This window comes from Heterodontus francisci, chromosome 1, assembly GCF_036365525.1.
Source record: "Heterodontus francisci isolate sHetFra1 chromosome 1, sHetFra1.hap1, whole genome shotgun sequence".
NCBI lineage: Eukaryota > Metazoa > Chordata > Chondrichthyes > Heterodontiformes > Heterodontidae > Heterodontus > Heterodontus francisci.
Window position 1 is genome coordinate 1,884,919 of NC_090371.1, and position 20,107 is coordinate 1,905,025.

At 46.6% G+C, this 20,107-nt stretch overlaps 1 protein-coding gene across 1 annotated transcript in view; it reads right to left on the bottom strand.

The window, feature by feature from the left end:
• LOC137363743 (rhotekin-like) overlaps nucleotides 1-20,107 on the bottom strand; it is a 159,010-nt gene that overhangs the window by 40,915 nt on the left and 97,988 nt on the right. Inside the window, exon 8 of the mRNA XM_068027344.1 lies at nucleotides 5,913-6,019. Within this exon, the coding sequence (XP_067883445.1) occupies nucleotides 5,913-6,019 (107 nt within the window). The remainder of the gene's footprint in view (nucleotides 1-5,912; nucleotides 6,020-20,107) is intronic.

The window sequence follows — 20,107 nt, forward strand, 5'->3', positions numbered from 1 at the left end:
ATGCATCACCTCACACTTCTCAGGATTAAATTCCATTTGCCACTGCTCTGCCCATCTTACCAGCCCATCTATATCGTCCTGTAATCTAAGGCTTTCCTCCTCACTATTTACGACACCCCCAATTCTAGTGTCATCTGCGAACTTACTGATCATACCTCCTACATTCACGTCTAAATCATTAATGTACACTACAAACAGCAAGGGTCCCAGCACCGATTCCTGTGGTTCACCACTAGTCACAGGCTCCCAATCGCAAAAACAGCCCTCAACCATTACCCTCTGCCTCCTGCTACGAAGCCAATTTTGGATCCAATTTGCCAAATTAGCCTTGGATCCCATGGGTTCTTACCTTCTTGACCAATCTCCCATGTGGGACCTTATCAAAAGCCTTACTGAAATCCATGTAGACTACATCAACTGCTTACCCTCATCTACACATCTAGTCACCGCCTCGAAAAATTCAATCAAGTTAGTTAGACACGTTCTCCCCCGACAAAGCCATGCTGACTGTCCCTGATTAATCCCTGCATCTCCAAGTGGAGATTCATCCTGTCCCTCAGAATTTTTCCAATAGTTTCCCTACCACAGACCTGTAATTACCTGGTTTATCCCTGCTACCCTTCTTGAATAATGGTACCACATTCGCTTTTCTCCAGTCCTCTGGCACCTGTCCTGTGGCCAGAGAGGATTTGAAAATTTGTGTCAGAGCTCCTGCTATCTCCTCCCTTGCCTCACTTAACAGCCTGGGATACATCACATCTGGGCCTGGGGATTAACACTTTTAAGCCCACTAAAACCACTAATACCTCCTCCCTTTCAATGCTAATATGTTCAAGTATATCACAATCCCCCTCCCTGATCTCTACACCTACATCGTACTTCTCCAGAGTGAACACAGATGAGAAGGAATCATTCAAAACCTCACCTATGTCCTCTGGCTCCACACACAGATTGCCACTTTGGTCCCTTAATGGGCCCTACTCTTTCCCTGGTTATCCTCTTGCCCTTAATATACTTATAAATGCCTTGGGATTTTCTTTTATCTTGTTCGCCAGTGTTTTTTCATGTCCCCTTTTCTCTCTCCTAATTACTTTTTTAAGTACCCCCCTACACTTTCTATACTCCTCTAGGGCCTCCACTGTTTTCAGTGCTCCGAATCTGTCATAAGCCTCCTTTTTCTTCCTTACCCAACCCTCTATATCCCTTGACATCCAGGTCCCTGAACTTGTTGGTCCTACCCTTCACCTTTACGGGAACATGTTGGCCCTGAACTCTCACAATTTCCTCTTTGAATGACTCCCACTGGTCTGATGTAGACTTTCCTACAAGTAGCTGCTCAAAGCCGACTTTGGCCTGATCCTGTTTTATCATATTGAAATCGGCCTTCCCCCAATTCAGTACTTTTATTTCCGGTCCATCTTTGTCCTTTTCCATAAATACCTTAAATCTTACAGAATTATGGTCACTATCCCCGAAATGCTCCCCCACTGACACTTCTACCACTTGTCTGGCTTCATTCCCTAGGATTAAGTCCAGTACTGCCCCTTCTCTTGTAGGACTTTCTACGTACTGGCTCAAAAAGCTCTCCTGTATGTATTTTAAGAATTCTGCCCCCTTTAAGCCTTTTGCACTAAGACTATCCCAGTTGATATTGGGGAAGTTGAAATCCCCTACTATTACCCTATTATTTTTACACCTCTCTGAGCTTTGCCTACATATCTGCTTTTCTATCTCTCCCTGACTGTTTGGCTGCCTGTAGTACACTCCCAGCCAAGTGATTGCCCCCTTTTTTTTTTAAGTTCTACCCATATGGCCTCATTTGAGGAACCTTCTGAGATATCATCCTTCCTTACTGCAGTAATTGACTCCTTGATCAACTTGTTTGGCTTCTCGCCCCTTTCGTTGAACCTTGCTCTTTCTAAAATCTTATTACTCCACAAGTTGAAATAAGAATCAAAAGCTTTTAAAACTTCTTTCAATTCGGCAGAAGACTCATTAAGACCTTTCCTGGCAATATCATCATCTGCTATAGCCCCTACAGAATACAAGAGTGTATTCACTGCCTCTGCTTCAGACTGGCTATCTAACAAGAAAATATTCACTGCTGGATCTTGTAATGTGACCTGACAGAGGTTTTCAGCATTGTGAATGGATTGGACAGAGTAGATGTGGGGAGAACGTTTCGATTTGTGGGAAAATCCAAAACTAGGGAGCATAAATGCAAGATAGTAACTAATAAATCCAATAGGGCAGGAAGAAGAAATTTCTTGACTCAGAGATTGGGTAGAATATAGAACTTGCTACCACAGGAAATGGTTAAGGTGAATAACTTACATACTTTCAAAATGAGATAAGATGAGTACATGAGAGAAAAGGGAATGGAAAGAAATGCTGAAAAGCGGAGGTGAAGCTGATGGAATCAAAGGAAACTTGTGTGGACTAAAAACACCAGCACAGACTAGTTGGGTTGAATGGCCTGTTTCGATGTATTTCTATATAACTATTTGAGATGCTTAATGAGGGTAGTGGATTGAAGTTATATAGATGGGCTTACAAAAGGCATTTGTCAAAATACCACTTAATAGACTAATAGTCAGAGTCATAGAGAGATACAGCACTGAAACAAGCCCTTCGGCCCAACGAGTCCGCGCCGACCATCAACCACCCATTTATACTGATCCTACATGAATCCCATTTTTTCCCTCTCACATCCCCACCTTCCCTCAATTCTCCTACCACCTACCTACACTAGGGGCAATTTATAATGGCCAATTTATCTATCAAACTGCAAGTCTTTGGCATGTGGGAGGAAACCGCAGCACCCGGAGGAAACCCACGTGGTCACAGGGAGAACTTGCAAACTCCACACAGGCAGTACCTAGAACTGAACTTGGGTTGCTGGGGCTGTGAGGCTGCGGTGCTAACCACTGCGCCACTGTGCTGCCACCAATTAGCAAAATTAAAACCCATGGGATTAAAGGAACAGTGGCAGCATGGTTACAGAATTGGCTAAAGGACAGAAAGTAGAGAGTACTGACTAACAGTTGTTTTTCAGACTGGAGGGAAATATACAGTGGTGTTCCCTTAGGGGTCAATATTAGGACCACTGCTCTTAAAGGATCTGGACTTAGGGTTAGGATTAACAGGAAATCATTACAAGGTATACAGAGGACACAGACATCACAAGTGTAGTGAACAGTGAGGAGGGAGTTAACAGGCTTCAGGGGGACACAGACAGACTGGTGGAATGGGCAGTCACGGGCAGATGAAATTTAACTCAAATAAGTGTGAAGTGATATATTTTGGTAGAAGAATGAGAGGCAATATAGACTAAATGGTGCAATTATAAAGGAAGAGCAGGAACAGAAAGACCTGAAGGTATGCATACTCAAATCATTGAAGGTGGCAGGACCGTTTGACCGAATGATTAAAAGGAAATAAAGTATCTTGGGCTTTATTAATAGAGGCAGCATACAAAAGCAAGGAAGTGAACACTGGCTAACACAGAAACATAGAAAAATAGGAGCAGGAGTAGGCCATTCGGCCCTTCGAGCCTGCACCGCCGTTCAATACGATCATGGCTGATCGTCCAAACTCAGTAACACTTTCTCCCCATATCCCTTGATCCCTTTAGCCTCAAGAACTATATCTAACTCTTTCTTGAATATATTTAATGATTTGGCCTCAACTGCTTTCTGGGTTAGAGAATTCCACAGGTTCACCACTCTCTGGGTGAAGAAATCTCTCCTCATCTCAGTCCTAAATGGTTTACCCTGTATCTTTAGACTGTGACCCCTAATCCTGGACTCCCCCGCCATCGGGAACATCCTTCCTGCATCTAGTCTGTCCAGTCCGGTTAGAATTTTATAGGTTTCTATGAGATTCCCCCCTCACTCTTCTCAACTCCAACGAATATAATCCTAACAGACTCAATTTCTCCTCATACATCAGTCCCGCCATCCCAGGAATCAGTCTGGTAAACCTTCACTGCACTCCCTCTATAGCAAGAACATCCTTCCTCAGATAAGGAGACCAAAACTGCACACAATACTCCAGATGTGGTCTCACCAAGGCCCTGTATAATTGCAGCAAGACACCCTTGCTCCTGTACTCGAATCCTCTTGCGATGAAGGCCAACATACCATTTGCCTTCTTAACTCTAAGGTCATGTTGGAGTTGTACAGAACTTTGATAAGGCCACAGCTGGAGTACTGTGTGCAATTCTGGTCGCCACATTATAGGAAGTATGTGATTGCATTGGAGGGGGTGCAGAGGCGATTCACCAGGATGGTGCCTGGGATGGAACATTTAAGTTATGAAGAGAGGTTGGATAGGCTTGGGTTGTTTTCGCTGGAGCAGAGAAGACTGAGGGGTGACCTGATCGAGGTGTACAAGATTATGAGGGGCATGGACAGGGTGGATAGGGAGCAGCTGTTCCCCTTAGTTGAAGGGTCAGTTACGAGGGGCCACAAGTTTAAGGTGAGGGGCAGGAGGTTTAAGGCGGATTTGAGGAAGAACTTTTTTACCCAGAGGGTGGTGACGGTCTGGAATGCCCTGCCTGGGAGGGTGGTAGAGGCGGGTTGCCTCACATCCTTTAAAAAGTACCTGGATGAGCACTTGGCACGTCATAACATTCAAGGCTATGGGCCAAGTGCTGGCAAATGGGATTAGGTAGACAGGTCAGGTGTTTTAATGCATCGGTGCAGACTCGATGGGCCGAAGGGCCTCTTCTGCACTGTATTATGTGATTCTGTGATTCTGAACTACCTGCTGCACCTGCATGCTTACTTTCAGTGACTGGCACTCAAGGATACCCAGGTCTCGCTGCACCTCCCCCTTTCCCAATCTGTTGCCGTTCAGATAATAATTTGCCTTTCTGTTTTTGCCACTTAAGTGGATAACCTCACATTTATCCACATTATACTGCATCTGCCATGGTTTTGCTGCAAAAGGAATATGGGGCTGGATTCAATGTTGCCCTGGTATGTCCCGTGCATAAAAAGCAGGACAAATCCAACGTGGCCAATTACCGCCCCATCAGTCTCCTCTTGATCATCAGTAAAGTGATGGAAGGTGTCATCAACAGTGCTATCAAGAGGCACTTGCTTAGCAATAACCTGCTCAGTGAAGCTCAGTTTGGGTTCCGCCAGAACCACTCAGCTTCTGACCTCATTACAGCCTTGGTTCAAACATGGACAAAACAGCTGAACTCAAGAGGTGAGGTGAGAGTGACTGCCCTTGACATCAAGGCAGCATTTGACCGAGTATGGCATCAAGGAGCTCCAGCAAAACTGGAGTCAATGGGAATCAGCACAAAGGAAGATGGTTGTGATTGTTGGAGGTCAATTATCTCAGTCCCAGGACATCACTGCAGGAGTTCTTCAGGGTAGCAGTCCTTCAGCTGCTTCATCACTGACCTTCCTTCAGTCATAAGGTCAGAAGTGGGGATGTTCGCTGATGATTGCACAATGTTCAGCACCATTCGTGACTCCTCAGATAATGAAGCAGTCTGTGTGGAAATGCAGCAAGACTTGGACAATATCCAGGCTTGGGCGGTGGAAGCAGATTCAATAGTAAAGTTCAAAAGGGAATTGGATAAATACTCAAAGGAACAATTTTCATGGCTATGGGGAAAGAGCAGAGGGAGTGGGACTAATCTGATAGCTTTGCGAAGGAGCTAGCACAGGCACGATGGGTTGAATGGCCTCTTTCTGTATTGTATCATTCTCTGATTCTATGATTATTTGGAGTCAATAAATGCATTCTTTGAATAGTGAACTGGACACTCTGCTCTTGGCCAAGCTGTCGAGTAATTCTGAGCAACAAAGCTATTTTTCGTCAGCCAGTATATCAGGATCACTTTGTGAAACTACTGCCTGTCTGTGTATTTAAGAGGTTGATGTTACACTTACCTGCAGGTTTAAAAAGCTTGAAATCATATGTTGGGTCATACACCGAGGCTGGGCTGCAAGCTGGCAACACAAACTGCCATAGAGAGGCAACCAAAAGGAACAACCCTCTACAAGGGAGAGAGAGAAAAAAAATGTGAACATGTGAATGCATGAGAAAGGAACAGACAGACAGAGACGGTGAGAGAGAGATTGAGAGACGGGGAGAGGGAGGGACAGGGACAGACAGAGAGAGAGAGAGAGAGTCAGAGAGAGACACACAGAGCGAGAGAGAGAGACACAGAGCGAGAGAGAGAGAGAGAGAGAGAGAGACACAGTGATGGAAACAAAGATGGAGATGGAAATAGAGACAGGGAGGGGGGGCAGCAACAGACAGATAGATAAATGGAAAGCAAGAAAACTAGTGAGACAACGAAAGCTGGAAAGACAGAGAGACAACAATTGAAAATTGCATTTAGTGACAGAGCCATTTACGGCACAGAAGGAGGCTATTCAGCCCATCGAGTCCATGCCAGTTTGCCATGGAGCAATCCAGTCAGCCCACTATCCTGCTCGATCCCCGTAACCCAGCAAGTTTATTTCCATCAATTTTCCATCCAATTTCTTTTGGAAATCATTGACCGTCTCGGCTTCCACCACTCTCGTGGGCAGCGAGTTCCAGGTCACGACCACTCGCTGTGTAAAAAAGTTCTTCCTCACATTGCTCCCTCAACCTCTTGCCCAAAACCTTGAATCTCGAGGTACAGCTAGACTTGCTCGGCCATTTCAGAGGACAGTTAAGAGTCAACCACATCGCTGTGGGTCTGGAGTCACATGTAGGCCAGACCAGGTAAGGACAGCAGATTTCCTTCCCTAAAGGACATTAGTGAACTAGATGGGTTTTTATGACAATCAATTATAGTTTCATGGCACCATTACTGAGGCTCGCTTTCAATTCCCGATTTAATTAATTAATTGTATTTAAATTCCACCAGGTGCTATGGTGGGATTTTAACCCAAGTCCCCAGGCCATTAGCTTGCACTTCTGGATTGCTAATTCAGTGACATTACCACGACACCACCATCTCCCCACAGAGCTCTAATTGCCATCACAGAGACACGGGTACATGGTGATCAAGGTTGGGAAATAAATATTCCTGGGTACACAATATTTCGAAAAGACAGACAGAACAGCAAAGGAGGAGGGGTAGCAAAGAACAAAGAACAGTACAGCACAGGAACAGGCCATTCGGCCCTCCAAGCCTGCGCCAATCTTGATGCCTGTCCAAACTAAAACCTTCTGCACTTCCGGGGACCGTATCCCTCTATTCCCATCCTATTCATGTATTTGTCAAGATGCCTCTTAAACGTCTCTATGGTACCTGCAACACCACCTCCCCCGGCAACAAGTTCCAGGCACTCACCACCCTCTGTGTAAAGAAATTGCCCCGCACATCCCCTCTAAACTTTGCCCCTCTCACCTTAAACCTACATCAAGAAATGACTGAAGGCACTGGGTACTGCAAAGGCTATGGGCCCTGACAATATTCCAGCAAAAGTACTGAAGACCTGTGCTCCAGAACTTGCCGCGCCCCTAGCCAAGCTGTTCCAGTATAGCTACAACACTGGAATCTACCCTGCAATGTGGAAACTTGCCCAGGTATGTCCTGTACACAAAAAGCAGGACTAGTCCAACCCGGCCAATTACCGCCCCATCAGCCTACTCTCAATCATCAGTAAAGTGATGGAAGGTGTCATCGACAGTGCCATCAAGTGGCACTTGCTCAGCAATAACCTGCTCAGTGACGCTCAGTTTGGGTTCCGCCAGGGCCACTCAGCTCCTGACCTCATCACAGCCTTGGGCCAAACATGGACAAAAGAGCTGAACTCAAGAGGTGAGGTGAGAGTGACTGCCCTTGACATCAAGGCAGCATTTGACCGAGTATGGCATCAAGGAGCCCTAGCAAAACTGAGGTCAATGGGAATCAGGGGGAAAACCCTCCGCTGGCTGGAGTCATACCTAGTGCAAAGGAAGATGGATGTGGTTGTTGGAGGTCAATCATCTGAGTTCCAAGACATCACTGCAGGAGTTCCGTAGGGTAGTGTCCTAGGCCCAACCATCTTCAGCTACTTTATCAATGACCATCCTTCAATCATAAGGTCAGAAGTGGGGATGTTCGCTGATGATTGCACAATGTTCAACACCATTCGTGACTCCTCAGATACTGAAGCAGTCCGTGCAGAAATGCAGCAAGACCTGGACAATATCCAGGCTCGGGCTGATAAGTGGCAAGTAACATTCGCACCACACAAGTGCCAGGCAATGACCATCTCCAACAAGAGAGAATCTAACCATCTCCCCTTGACATTCAACGGCATTACCATCGCTGAATCCCACACTATCAACATCCTACGGGCTACCATTGACCAGAAACTGAACTGGAGTAGCCATATAAATACCGTGGCTACAAGAGCAGGTCAGAGGCTAGGAATCCTGAGGCGAGTAACTCACCTCCTGACTCCCCAAAGCCTGTCCACCATCTACAAGGCACAAGTCAGGAGTGTGATGGAATACTCTCCACTTGCCTGGATGGGTGCAGCTCCAACAACACTCAAGAAGCTCGACACCATCCAGGACAAAGCAGCCCGCTTGATTGGCACCCCATCTACAAACATTCACTCCCTCCACCACCGACGCACAGTGGCAGCAGTGTGTACCATCTACAAGATGCACTGCAGCAAGGCACCAGGGCTCCTTAGACAGCATCTTCCAAACCCGCGACCTCTACCAACTAGAAGGACAAGGGCAGCAAATACATGGGAACACTACCACCTGCAAGTTCCCCTCCAAGTCACACACCATCCTGACTTGTAACTATATCGCCGTTCCTTCACTGTCACTGGGTTAAAATCCTGGAACTCCCTTCCTAACAGCACTGTGGGTGTACCTACCCCAACTGGACTGCAGCGGTTCAAGAAGGCAGCTCACCACCACCTTCTCAAGGGCAATTAGGGATGGGCAATAAATGCTGGCCTGGCCAGCGACGCCCACATCCCATGAATGAATTTAAAAAAAGGAGGAAGAGAGAAAACAATGTACCACAGGGCAGTTAGCCTAACATCAGTCACTGGGAAAGTGCTGGAATCTATTAGTAATGAATTTTTAACAATGCACTTGGAAAAGCACAGTATGATTGGAACAAGTCAACATGGTTTTACCAAAGGGAAATCCTGTGTGACAAATTTACCATTGAATTCAATGAAGATGTAACTAGTCGGGTAGATAAAGGAGAACCAGTAGTTGTAGCATACCTGGATTTCCAAAAGGCATTCGATAAGATGCAACACAAAAGGGGTTAATAGGCAAGAGAAGAACTCATGCAGTTTGGGGTAATTTATCAGCCTGGATCTATGCTTGGTTAATGGACAGGAAGTGGGCATAAACAGGGCATTTTCAAGTTAACAGGCAGTGAATAGTGGAATGCCGCAAGCATCAGGGCTGGGGCCTCAGCTATTTACACTCTATATTAATGATTTAGATGAAGTCATGGGGAAATGCAGCAAGGTGGATACAAAATTGACTCAGCGGCAGGAAACAAAGAGTAACTGTTAACGGGTGTTTTAGAAACTGGAGGGTTGTTTCCAGTGGCGTTCGGCAAGGCTCAGTATTGGGTCCCCTGCTTTTTGTAGTATATATTAACGATTTGGATGTAAATGTAGGGGGCATGATCAAGAACTGTGCAGCTGACACAAAGATTGGCTGCATGGTAGGCAGCGAGGAGGATAGGTATAGGCTGCAGGAAGATACTGATGGTCTGGTCAGATGGGCAGAAAAGTGGCAAATGGAATTCAAAGAACAGTACAGAGAAGATGGTAAAAGGGGGGGGGGGTGGCATTGTTAATCAAGGAGAGTATTACAGCGGCAGAAAGGACGTTTGAGGACTCGTCTACTGAGGTAGTATGGGCCGAGGTTAGAAACAGGAGAGGAGAGGTCACCCTGTTGGGAGTTTTCTATAGACCTCCGAATAGTTCCAGAGATGTAGAGGAAAGGATAGCGAAGATGATTCTCGACAGGAGCGAGAGTAATAGGGTAGTTGTTATGGGGGACTTTAACTTTCCAAATATTGACTGGAAATACTATAGTTCGAGTACTTTCGATGGGTCAGTTTTTGTCCAGTGTGTGCAGGAGGGTTTTCTGACACAGTATGTAGACAGGCCAACCAGGAGCGATGCCACATTGGATTTGGTACTGGGTAATGAACCCGGCCAGGTGTTAGATTTAGATGTAGGTGAGCACTTTGGTGATAGTGATCACAATTCGGTTAGGTTTACCTTAGCGATGGGCAGGGACAGGTATATACCGCAGGGCAAGAATTATAGCTGGGGGAAAGGAAATTATGATGCGATTAGGCAAGATTTAGGAAGCGTAGGATGGGGAAGGAAACTGCAGGGGATGGGCACAATCGAAATGTGGAGCTTATTCAAGGAGCAGCTACTGCGTGTCCTTGATAAGTATGTACCTGTCAGGCAGGGAGGAAGTTGTCGAGCGAGGGAGCCGTGGTTTACTAAAGAAGTTGAAGCGCTTGTCAAGAGGAAGAAGAAGGCTTATGTTAGGATGAGACGTGAAGGCTCAGTTAGGGCGCTTGAGAGTTACAAGCTAGCCAGGAAGGATCTAAAGGGAGAGCTAAGAAGAGCAAGGAGAGGACACGAGAAGTCATTGGCGGATAGGATCAAGGAAAACCCTAAGGCTTTCTATAGGTATATCAGGAATAAAAGAATGACTAGAGTTAGATTAGGGACAATCAAGGATAGTAGTGGGAAGTTGTGTGTGGAATCAGAGGAGATAGGGGAAGCGTTAAATGAATATTTTTCGTCAGTATTTACAGTAGAGAAAGAAAATGTTGTCGAGGAGAATACTGAGATTCAGACTACTCGGCTAGATGGGATTGAGGTTCACAAGGAGAAGGTGTTAGCAATTTTGGAAAGTGTGAAAATAGATAAGTCCCCTGGGCCAGATGGGATTTATCCTAGGATTCTCTGGGAAGCCAGGGAGGAGATTGCAGAGCCTTTGTCCTTGATCTTTATGTCGTCATTGTCGACAGGAATAGTGCCGGAAGACTGGAGGATAGCAAATGTTGTCCCCTTGTTCAAGAAGGGGAGTAGAGACAGCCCTGGTAATTATAGACCTGTGAGCCTTACTTCGGTTGTGGGTAAAATGTTGGAAAAGGTTATAAGAGGCAGGATTTATAATCATCTTGAAAAGAATAAGTTCATTAGAGATAGTCAGCACGGTTTTGTGAAGGGTAGGTCGTGCCTCACAAACCTTATTGAGTTTTTCGAGAAGGTGACCAAACAGGTGGATGAGGGTAAAGCAGTGGATGTGGTGTATATGGATTTCAGTAAGGCGTTTGATAAGGTTCCCCACGGTAGGCTATTGCAGAAAATATGGAAGTATGGGGTCGAAGGTGATTTAGAGCTTTGGATCAGAAAATGGCTAGCTGAAAGAAGACAGAGGGTGGTGGTTGCTGGCAAATGTTCATCCTGGAGTTTAGTTACTAGTGGTGTACCGCAAGGATCTGTTTTGGGGCCACTGCTGTTTGTCATTTTTATAAATGACCTGGATGAGGGTGTAGAAGGGTGGGTTAGTAAATTTGCGGATGACACGAAGGTCGGTGGAGTTGTGGATAGTGCCGAAGGATATTGTAGGGTACAGAGGGACATAGATAGGGTGCAGAGCTGGGCTGAGAGATGGCAAATGGAGTTTAATGTGGAAAAGTGTGAGGTGATTCACTTTGGAAGGAGTAACAGGAATGCAGAGTACTGGGCTAATGGGAAGATTCTTGGTAGTGTAGATGAGCAGAGAGATCTTGGTGTCCAGGTACATAAATCCCTGAAAGTTGCTACCCAGGTTAATAGGGCTGTTAAGAAGGCATATGGTGTGTTAGCTTTTATTAGCAGGGGGATCGAGTTTCGGAGCCACGAGGTCATGCTGCAGCTGTACAAAACTCTGGTGAGGCCGCACCTGGAGTATTGCGTGCAGTTCTGGTCACCGCATTATAGGAAGGATGTGGAAGCTTTGGAAAGGGTGCAGAGGAGATTTACTAGGATGTTGCCTGGTATGGAGGGAAGGTCTTACGAGGAAAGGCTGAGGGACTTGAGGTTGTTTTCGTTGGAGAGAAGGAGGAGGAGAGGTGACTTAATAGAGACATATAAGATAATCAGAGGGTTGGATAGGGTGGATAGTGAGAGTCTTTTTCCTCGGATGGTGATGGCAAACACGAGGGGACATAGCTTTAAGTTGAGGTGTGATAGATATCGGACAGATGTCAGAGGTAGTTTCTTTACTCAGAGAGTAGTAGGGGCGTGGAACGCCCTGCCTGCAGCAGTAGTAGACTCGCCAACTTTAAGGGCATTTAAGTGGTCATTGGATAGACAAATGGATGAAAATGGAATAGTGTAGGTCAGATGGTTTCACAGGTCGGCGCAACATCGAGGGCTGAAGGGCCTGTACTGCGCTGTAATGTTCTAATTCTAATAATTCTACAGCGCAGGAACAGACCATTCGGCCCTCCGAGCCTGCGCCGATCTTGATGCCTGTCTAAACTAAAACCTTCTGCACTTCCGGGGACATAGAACATAGAACATAGAACATACAGCACAGAACAGGCCCTTCGGCCCACAATGTTGTGCCGATCCTTTGTCCTCTGTCAAGGACAATTTAATCTATACCCCATCATTCTCCTTTATCCATATACCTATCCAAAAGCCTTTTGAAAGTCCCTAAAGTTTCTGACTCAACAACTTCCCCGGGCAAGGCATTCCATGCCTCGACCACTCTCTGGGTAAAGAACCTTCCCCTGACATCCCCCTTATATCTCCCACCCTTCACCTTAAATTTATGACCCCTTGTAACGCTTTGCTCCACCCGGGGAAAAAGTTTCTGACTGTCTACCCTATCTATTCCCCTGATCATCTTATAAACCTCTATCATGTCACCCCTCATCCTTCTCCTTTCTAATGAGAAGAGGCCTAGAATGTTCAGCCTTTCCTCGTAAGACTTATTCTCCATTCCAGGCAACATCCTGGTAAATCTCCTCTGCACCCTCTCCAAGGCTTCCACATCCTTCCTAAAATGAGGCGACCAGAACTGCACACAGTACTCCAAATGAGGCCTTACCAAGGTCCTGTACAGCTGCATCATCACCTCACGGCTCTTAAATTCAATCCCTCTGCTAATGAACGCTAACACCCCATATGCCTTCTTCACAGCCCTATCCACTTGAGTTGCAACTTTCAATGATCTATGCACATAGACCCCAAGGTCTCTCTGCTCCTCCACATGCCCAAGAACCCTACCGTTAACCCAGTATTTTGCATTCATGTTTGTCCTTCCAAAATGGACGACCTCACACTTTTCAGGGTTAAACTCCATCTGCCACTTTTCAGCCCAGCACTGCAACCTATCCAAGTCCCTTTGCAGACGACAATAGCCCTCCTCGGTATCCACAACTCCACCAACCTTTGTATCATCTGCAAATTTACTGACCCACCCTTCGACTTCCTCATCCAAGTCGTTAATAAAAATCACAAACAGGAGAGGACCCAGAACTGATCCCTGCGGCACGCCACTGGTAACTGGGCTCCAGGCTGAGTATTTACCATCTAAGACCACTCTCTGCCTTCTATCAGTTAGCCAATTCTTAATCCAACTGGCCACATTCCCCACTATCCCATGCCTCCTGACTTTCTCCATAAGTCTACCATGGGGGACCTTATCAAATGCCTTACTAAAATCCATGTACACCACATCCACTGGTTTACCCTCATCCACTTGCTTGGTCACCTGCTCAAAGAATTCAATCAGGCTTGTGAGGCAAGACCTACCCCTCACAAAACCGTGCTGACTGTCCCGAATCAAGCAGTGTCTTTCCAGATGCTCAGAAATCCTATCCCTCAGCACCTTTTCCATCAACTTGCCTACCACTGAAGTAAGACTAACTGGCCTGTAATTCCCAGGGTTGTTCCTATTCCCTTTCTTGAACAGGGGCACAACATTTGCCACCCTCCAATCACCTGGTACCACCCCCGTCAGCAGAGAAGATGAAAAGATCATTGCCAGCGGCTCTGCAATTTCATCCCTTGCTTCCCATAACATCCTTGGATATACCCCGTCAGGCCCGGGAGACTTGTCTATCTTCAAGTTATTCAAAAACCCCAACACATCTTCCCTCCTAACGAGCACTTCCTCGAGCTTACCAGTCTGTTTCACACCGTCCTCTTCAGTAATACACCCCTTCTCATTCGTAAATAACCGTATCCCTCTATTCCCATCCTATTCATGTATTTGTCAAGATGTCTCTTAAACGTCACTATCGTACCTGCTTCCACCACCTCCCCCGGCAGCAAGTTCCAGGCACTCACCATCCTCTGTGTAAAAAACTTGCCTCGCACATCCCCTCTAAACTGTGCCCCTCGCACCTTAAATCTATGTCCCCCAGTAACTGACTCTTCCACCCTGGGAAAAAGCTTCTGACTATCCACTCTGTCCATGCCGCTCATAACTTTGTAAACCTCTATCATGTCGCCCCTCCACCTCCATCATTCCAGTGAAAACAATCCGAGTTTATCCAACCTCTCCTCATAGCTAATGCCCTCCAGACCAGGCAACATCCTGGTAAACCTCTTCTGTACCCTCTCCAAAGCCTCCACGTCCTTCTGGTAGCGTGGCGACCAGAATTGTACGCAATATTCCAAGTGTGGCCTAACTAAACTTCTGTACAGCTGCAGCATGACTTGCCAATTTTTATACTCTATGCCCCGACCGATGAAGGCAAGCATGCCGTATGCCTTCTTGACTACCTTATCCACCTGCGTTGCCACGTTCAGTGACCTGTGGACCTGTACGCCCAGATCTCTCTGCCTGTCAATACTCCTCAGGGTTCTGCCATTTACTGTATACTTCCAACCTGCATTAGACCTTCCAAAATGCATTACCTCACATTTGTCCGGATTAAGCTCCATCTGCCATTTCTCCGCCCAAGTCTCCAACTGATCTATATCTTGCTGTATCCTCTGACAATCCTCATCATTATCCGCAACTCCACCAACCTTTGTGTCGTCCGCAAACTTACTAATCAGACCAGCTACATTTTCCTCCAAATCATTTATAAATATTACAACAGGCAAAGGTCCCAGCACTGATCCCTGCAGAACACCACTAGTCACAGCCCTCCATTCAGAAAACCACCCTTCCACTGATACCCTCTGTCTTCCACGACCGAGCCAGCTCTGTATCCATCTTGTCAGCTCATCTCTGATCCCGTGTGACTTCACCTTTTGTACCAGTCTGCCATGAGAGATCTTGTCAAAGGCTTTACTGAAGTCCATAGAGACAACATCCACTGCCCTTCCTTCATCAATCACCTTCGTCACTTCCTCAAAAAACTCAATCAAGTTATTGTGACACGACCTCCCCTTCACAAAACCATGCTGCCTCTCGCTAATAAGTTCATTTGTTTCCAAATGGGAGTAAATCCTGTCCTGAGGAATCCTCTCTAATAATTTCCCTACCACTGATGTAAGGCTCACCGGCCTATAATTTCCTGGATTATCCTTGCTACCCTTCTTAAACAAAGGAACAACATTGGATATTTTCCAGTCCTCTGGGACCTCACCTGTAGCCAATGAGGATGCAAAGATTTCTGTCAAGGCCCCAGCAATTTCCTCCCTCAGTATTCTAGGGTAGATCCCATCAGGCCCTGGGGACTTATCTACCTTAATGCTGTGCAAGACATCCAACACCTCCTCCTTTTTGATAATGAGATGACTGAGACTATCTACACTCCCTTCCCTAGGCTCATCATCCACCAAGTCCTTCTCTTTGGTAAATACTGATGCAAAGTACTCATTTAGTACCTCGCCCATTTCCTCTGGCTCCATGCATAGATTCCCTCCTCTGTCCTTGAGTGGGCCAACCCTTTCCCTGGTTACCCTCTTGCTCATTATATACGTATAAAAAGACTTGAGATTCTCCTTAACCCTGTTTGCCAATTACTTTTCATGATCTCTTTTCGCCCTCCTGAATCCTTGCTTAAGTTCCTTCCTACTTTCTTTCTATTCCTCAAGGGATTTGTCTGTTCCCAGCCTTCTGGCCCTTACGAATGCTTCCTTTTTCTTTTTGACTAGGCTCACAATATCCCTCGTTATCCAAGGTTCCCGAAACTTGCCAAACTTATCCTTCATCCTCACAGGAACATGCTGGTCCTGGATTCTAACCAACTGACGTTTGAAAGACTACCATGTCAGATGTTGATTTACGCTCAAACAGCCGCCCCCAATCTAAATTCTTCAGTTCCTGCCTAATATTGTTATAATTAGGCTTCAAACAGCGTTCAAATCACACACAGCTTCCACAGTGCGGACTGCGACACCGACCATTCCTTGGTGTGCAGCAAGGTTAGACTCAAACCAAAGAAGCTGCATCACTCAAGCAGAAGGGCCGCCCGCACATCAACACTAGTAGAATTTCTTATCCGTAGCTGTTACATAAGTTTCTAAATTCACTTGAAAAAGCCCTTCAGAACACAGATGCAGAGACCAAGTGGGCCCACATCAGAGGTGCAATCTATGACTCAGCAATGACCACCTATGGCAAACGTGAGAAGCAGAATGCAGACTGGTTTCAATCTCACTTTGAAGAGCTGGAACCTGTCGTAGCCGCTAAGCGCGTTGCACTGTTGAACTACAAGAAAGCCCCCAGCGAGTTCACATCTGGAGCACTTAAGCAGCCAGAAGCGCTGCACAAAGAACAGCCAGGCGCTGCGCAAATGACTACTGGCAACACCTATGCAGTCATATTCAGCTGGCCTCAGACACAGGAAATATCAGAGGAATGTTTGATGGCATTGAGAGCGCTTTTGGGCCAACTATCAAGAAGATCGCCTCCCCCTCTCAAGTCCAAATCAGGGGACACGATCACTGACCAACACAAGCAAATGGACCGCTGGGTGGAGCACGACCTAGAACTGTACTCCTGGGAGAATGTTGTCACTGAGACGGCCCTCAATGCAGCCCAGCCTCTGCCAGTCATGGATGAGCTGGACGAACAGCCAACAAAATCAGAACTCAGTGATGCCATTGATTCTGTAGCCAGTGAAAGAGCCCCTGGGAAGGACGACATTACCCCTGAAATAATCAAGAGTGCCAAGCCTGCTATACTCTCAGCACTACATGAACTGCTTTGCCTGTGCTGGGACGAGGGAGCAGTACCACAGGACATGCGCGATGCCAATATCATCACCCTCTATAAGAACAAGGGTGACTGCGGTGACTGCAACAACTACCGTGGAATCTCCCTGCTCAGCATAGTGGGGAAGGTCTTCGCTCGAGTCGCTTTAAACAGGCTCTAGAAGCTGGCTGAGCGTGTCTACCCTGAGGCACAGTGTGGCTTTCGAGCAGAGGGATCCACCAATGACATGCTGTTCTCCCTTCGCCAGCTACAGGAGAAATGCCGTGAACAACAGATGCCCCTCTACGTTGCTTTCATTGATCTCACCAAAGCCTTTGACCTCGTCAGCAGACGTGGTCTCTTCAAACTACTAGAAAAGATCGGATGTCCACCAAAGCTACTAAGTATCATCACCTCATTCCATGACAATATGAAAGGCACAATTCAGCATAGCGGCACCTCATCAGACCACTTTCCTATCCTGAATGGCGTGAAACAGGGCTGTGTTCTCGCACCCACACTGTTTGGGATCATCTTCTCCCTGCTGCTCTCACATGCGTTCAAGTCTTCAGAAGAAGGAATTTTCCTCCATAGAAGATCAGGTGGCAGGTTGTTCAACCTTGCCCGTCTAAGAGCGAAGACCAAAGTACGGAAGGTCCTCATCAGGGAACTCCTCTTTGCTGACGATGCTGCTGTAACATCCCACACTGAAGAGTGTCTGCAGAGACTCATCAACAGGTTTGCGTCTGCCTGCAATGAATTTGGCCTAACCATCAGCCTCAAGAAAATGAACATCATGGGACAGGACATCAGAAATGCTCCATCCATCAATATCGGCGACCACGCTCTGGAAGTGGTTCAAGTGTTTACCTACCTAGGCTCAACTCTCACCAGTAACTTGTCTCTCGATGCAGAAATCAACAAGCGCATGGGAAAGGCTTCCACTGCTATGTCCAGGCTGGCCAAGAGAGTGTGGGAAAATGGCGCACTGACACGGAACACAAAAGTTCGAGAGTATCAAGCCTGTGTTCTCAGTACCTTGCTCGACGGCAGCGAGGCCTGGACAACGTATGTCAGCCAAGAGCGACGTCTCAATTCATTCCATCTTCGCTGCCTCTGGAGAATACTTGGCATCAGGTGGCAGGACCGTATCTCCAACGCAGAAGTCCTCGAGGCGGCCAACATCCCCAGCATATACACCCTACTGAGCCAGCAGTTCCTGAGATGGCTTGGTCATGTGAGCCGCATGGAAGATGGCAGGATCCCCAAAGACACATTGTCCAGCGAGCTCGTCACTGGTATCAGACCCACTGGCCTTCCATGTCTCCGCTTTAAAGACGTCTACAAACGCGAAATGAAGTCCTGTGACATTGATCACAAGTCGTGGGAGTCAGTTGCCAGTGATCGCCAGAGCTGGCAGACAGCCATGAAGGCGGGGCTAAAGAGTGGCGAGTCGAAAAGACTTAGCAGTTGGCAGGAAAAAAGACTGAAGTGCAAGGCAAGAGCCAACTGTGTAACAGCCCCGTCAACCAATTCTATCTGCAACGCCTGTGGAAGAGTCTGTCACTCTAGAATTGCCCTTTATAGACACTCCAGACGCTGCTCCACAAACCACTGACCACCTCCAGGCGCTTACCCATTGTCTCGAGAGAGAAGGAGGCCAAAGAAGAGCCTTCCCCCAATTTAGCACCTTCACCCAAAGACTACTCTTATCCTTATCCACAAGTACCTTAAAACTTACAGAATTATGGTCACTGTATGGTCAACTTGGAGAAGTGTGAGGTGATGCATTTGGGGAGGTCAAACAAGGCAAATTAATACATGATTAATGGGAAAATACTGAGAAGTGTAGAGGAAGTGAGGGACCTTGGAGTGAATGTCCACAGATCCCTGAAGGTAGCAGGACAGGTCGATAAGGTGGTTAAGAAGGCATATGGAATCCTTTCCTTTATTAGTCAAGGTATAGAATATAAGAGCAGGGAGGTTATGCTGGAACTGTATAAATCATTGGTTAGGCCACAACTTGAGTACTGTGTGCAGTTCTGGTCACCTCATTACAGAAAGGATGTAACTGCACTAGAGAGGGTACAGAGGAGATTTACGAGGATGTTGCCAGGACTGGAAAAATGCAGCAATGAGGAAAGATTAGATAGGCTGGGGTTGTTCACCTTGGAACAGAGAAGGCTTAGGGGAGATCTGATTGAAATTTACACAATTTTGAGGGGCCTGGATAGAGTGGAGGTGAAGGGTCTATTCACCTTAGCAGTGAGGTCAGTGCTAGGGGGCATAGATTTAAAGTGATTGGTAGAAAAATTAGAGGGGAGATGAATAAAGAATTTTTCACCCAGAGGGTGGTGATGGTCTGGAACTCACTGCCTGAAAAGGTAGTTGAGGCAGAAACCCTCAAATTATTCAAAAGGAGTCTGGATATGCACCTCAAGTGTTGTAATCTGCAGGGCTATGGACCAAATGCTGGAAGGTGGGATTAGAATGGGTGGATCATTTTTCAGCCGGCACAGAGACGATGGGCCAAGAGGCCTCTTTCTGTGCCTTAAACTTTCTTTGATTCTTTGAAGAGATGACACAAAGCTCAGTGAAAAGACACAGAGACAAAGAGGACACAAAGAGGCTGCAAAGAGATATAGACAGGCTAAGTGAGTGGGCAACAAGATGGCAGATGGAGTATAATGTGCGAAGTGTGAAGTTATTTACTTTGGTCATAAGAATAGAAAAGTAGAAATCTTATCATAAGTGTCCACAGGCTCACCACTCTTTGGGTGAAGAAATTTCTCCTCATCTCAGTCCTGAAAGGTTTACCCCGTATCCTTAGACTATGACCCCTGGTTCTGGACTCCCCCACCATCGGGAACATCCTTCCTGCATCTACCCTGTCAAGTCCTGTTAGAATTTTATAGGTTTCTATGAGATCCCCCTCACTCATCTGAACTCCAGCAAATATAATCCTAACCGACTCAATCTCTCCTCATATATT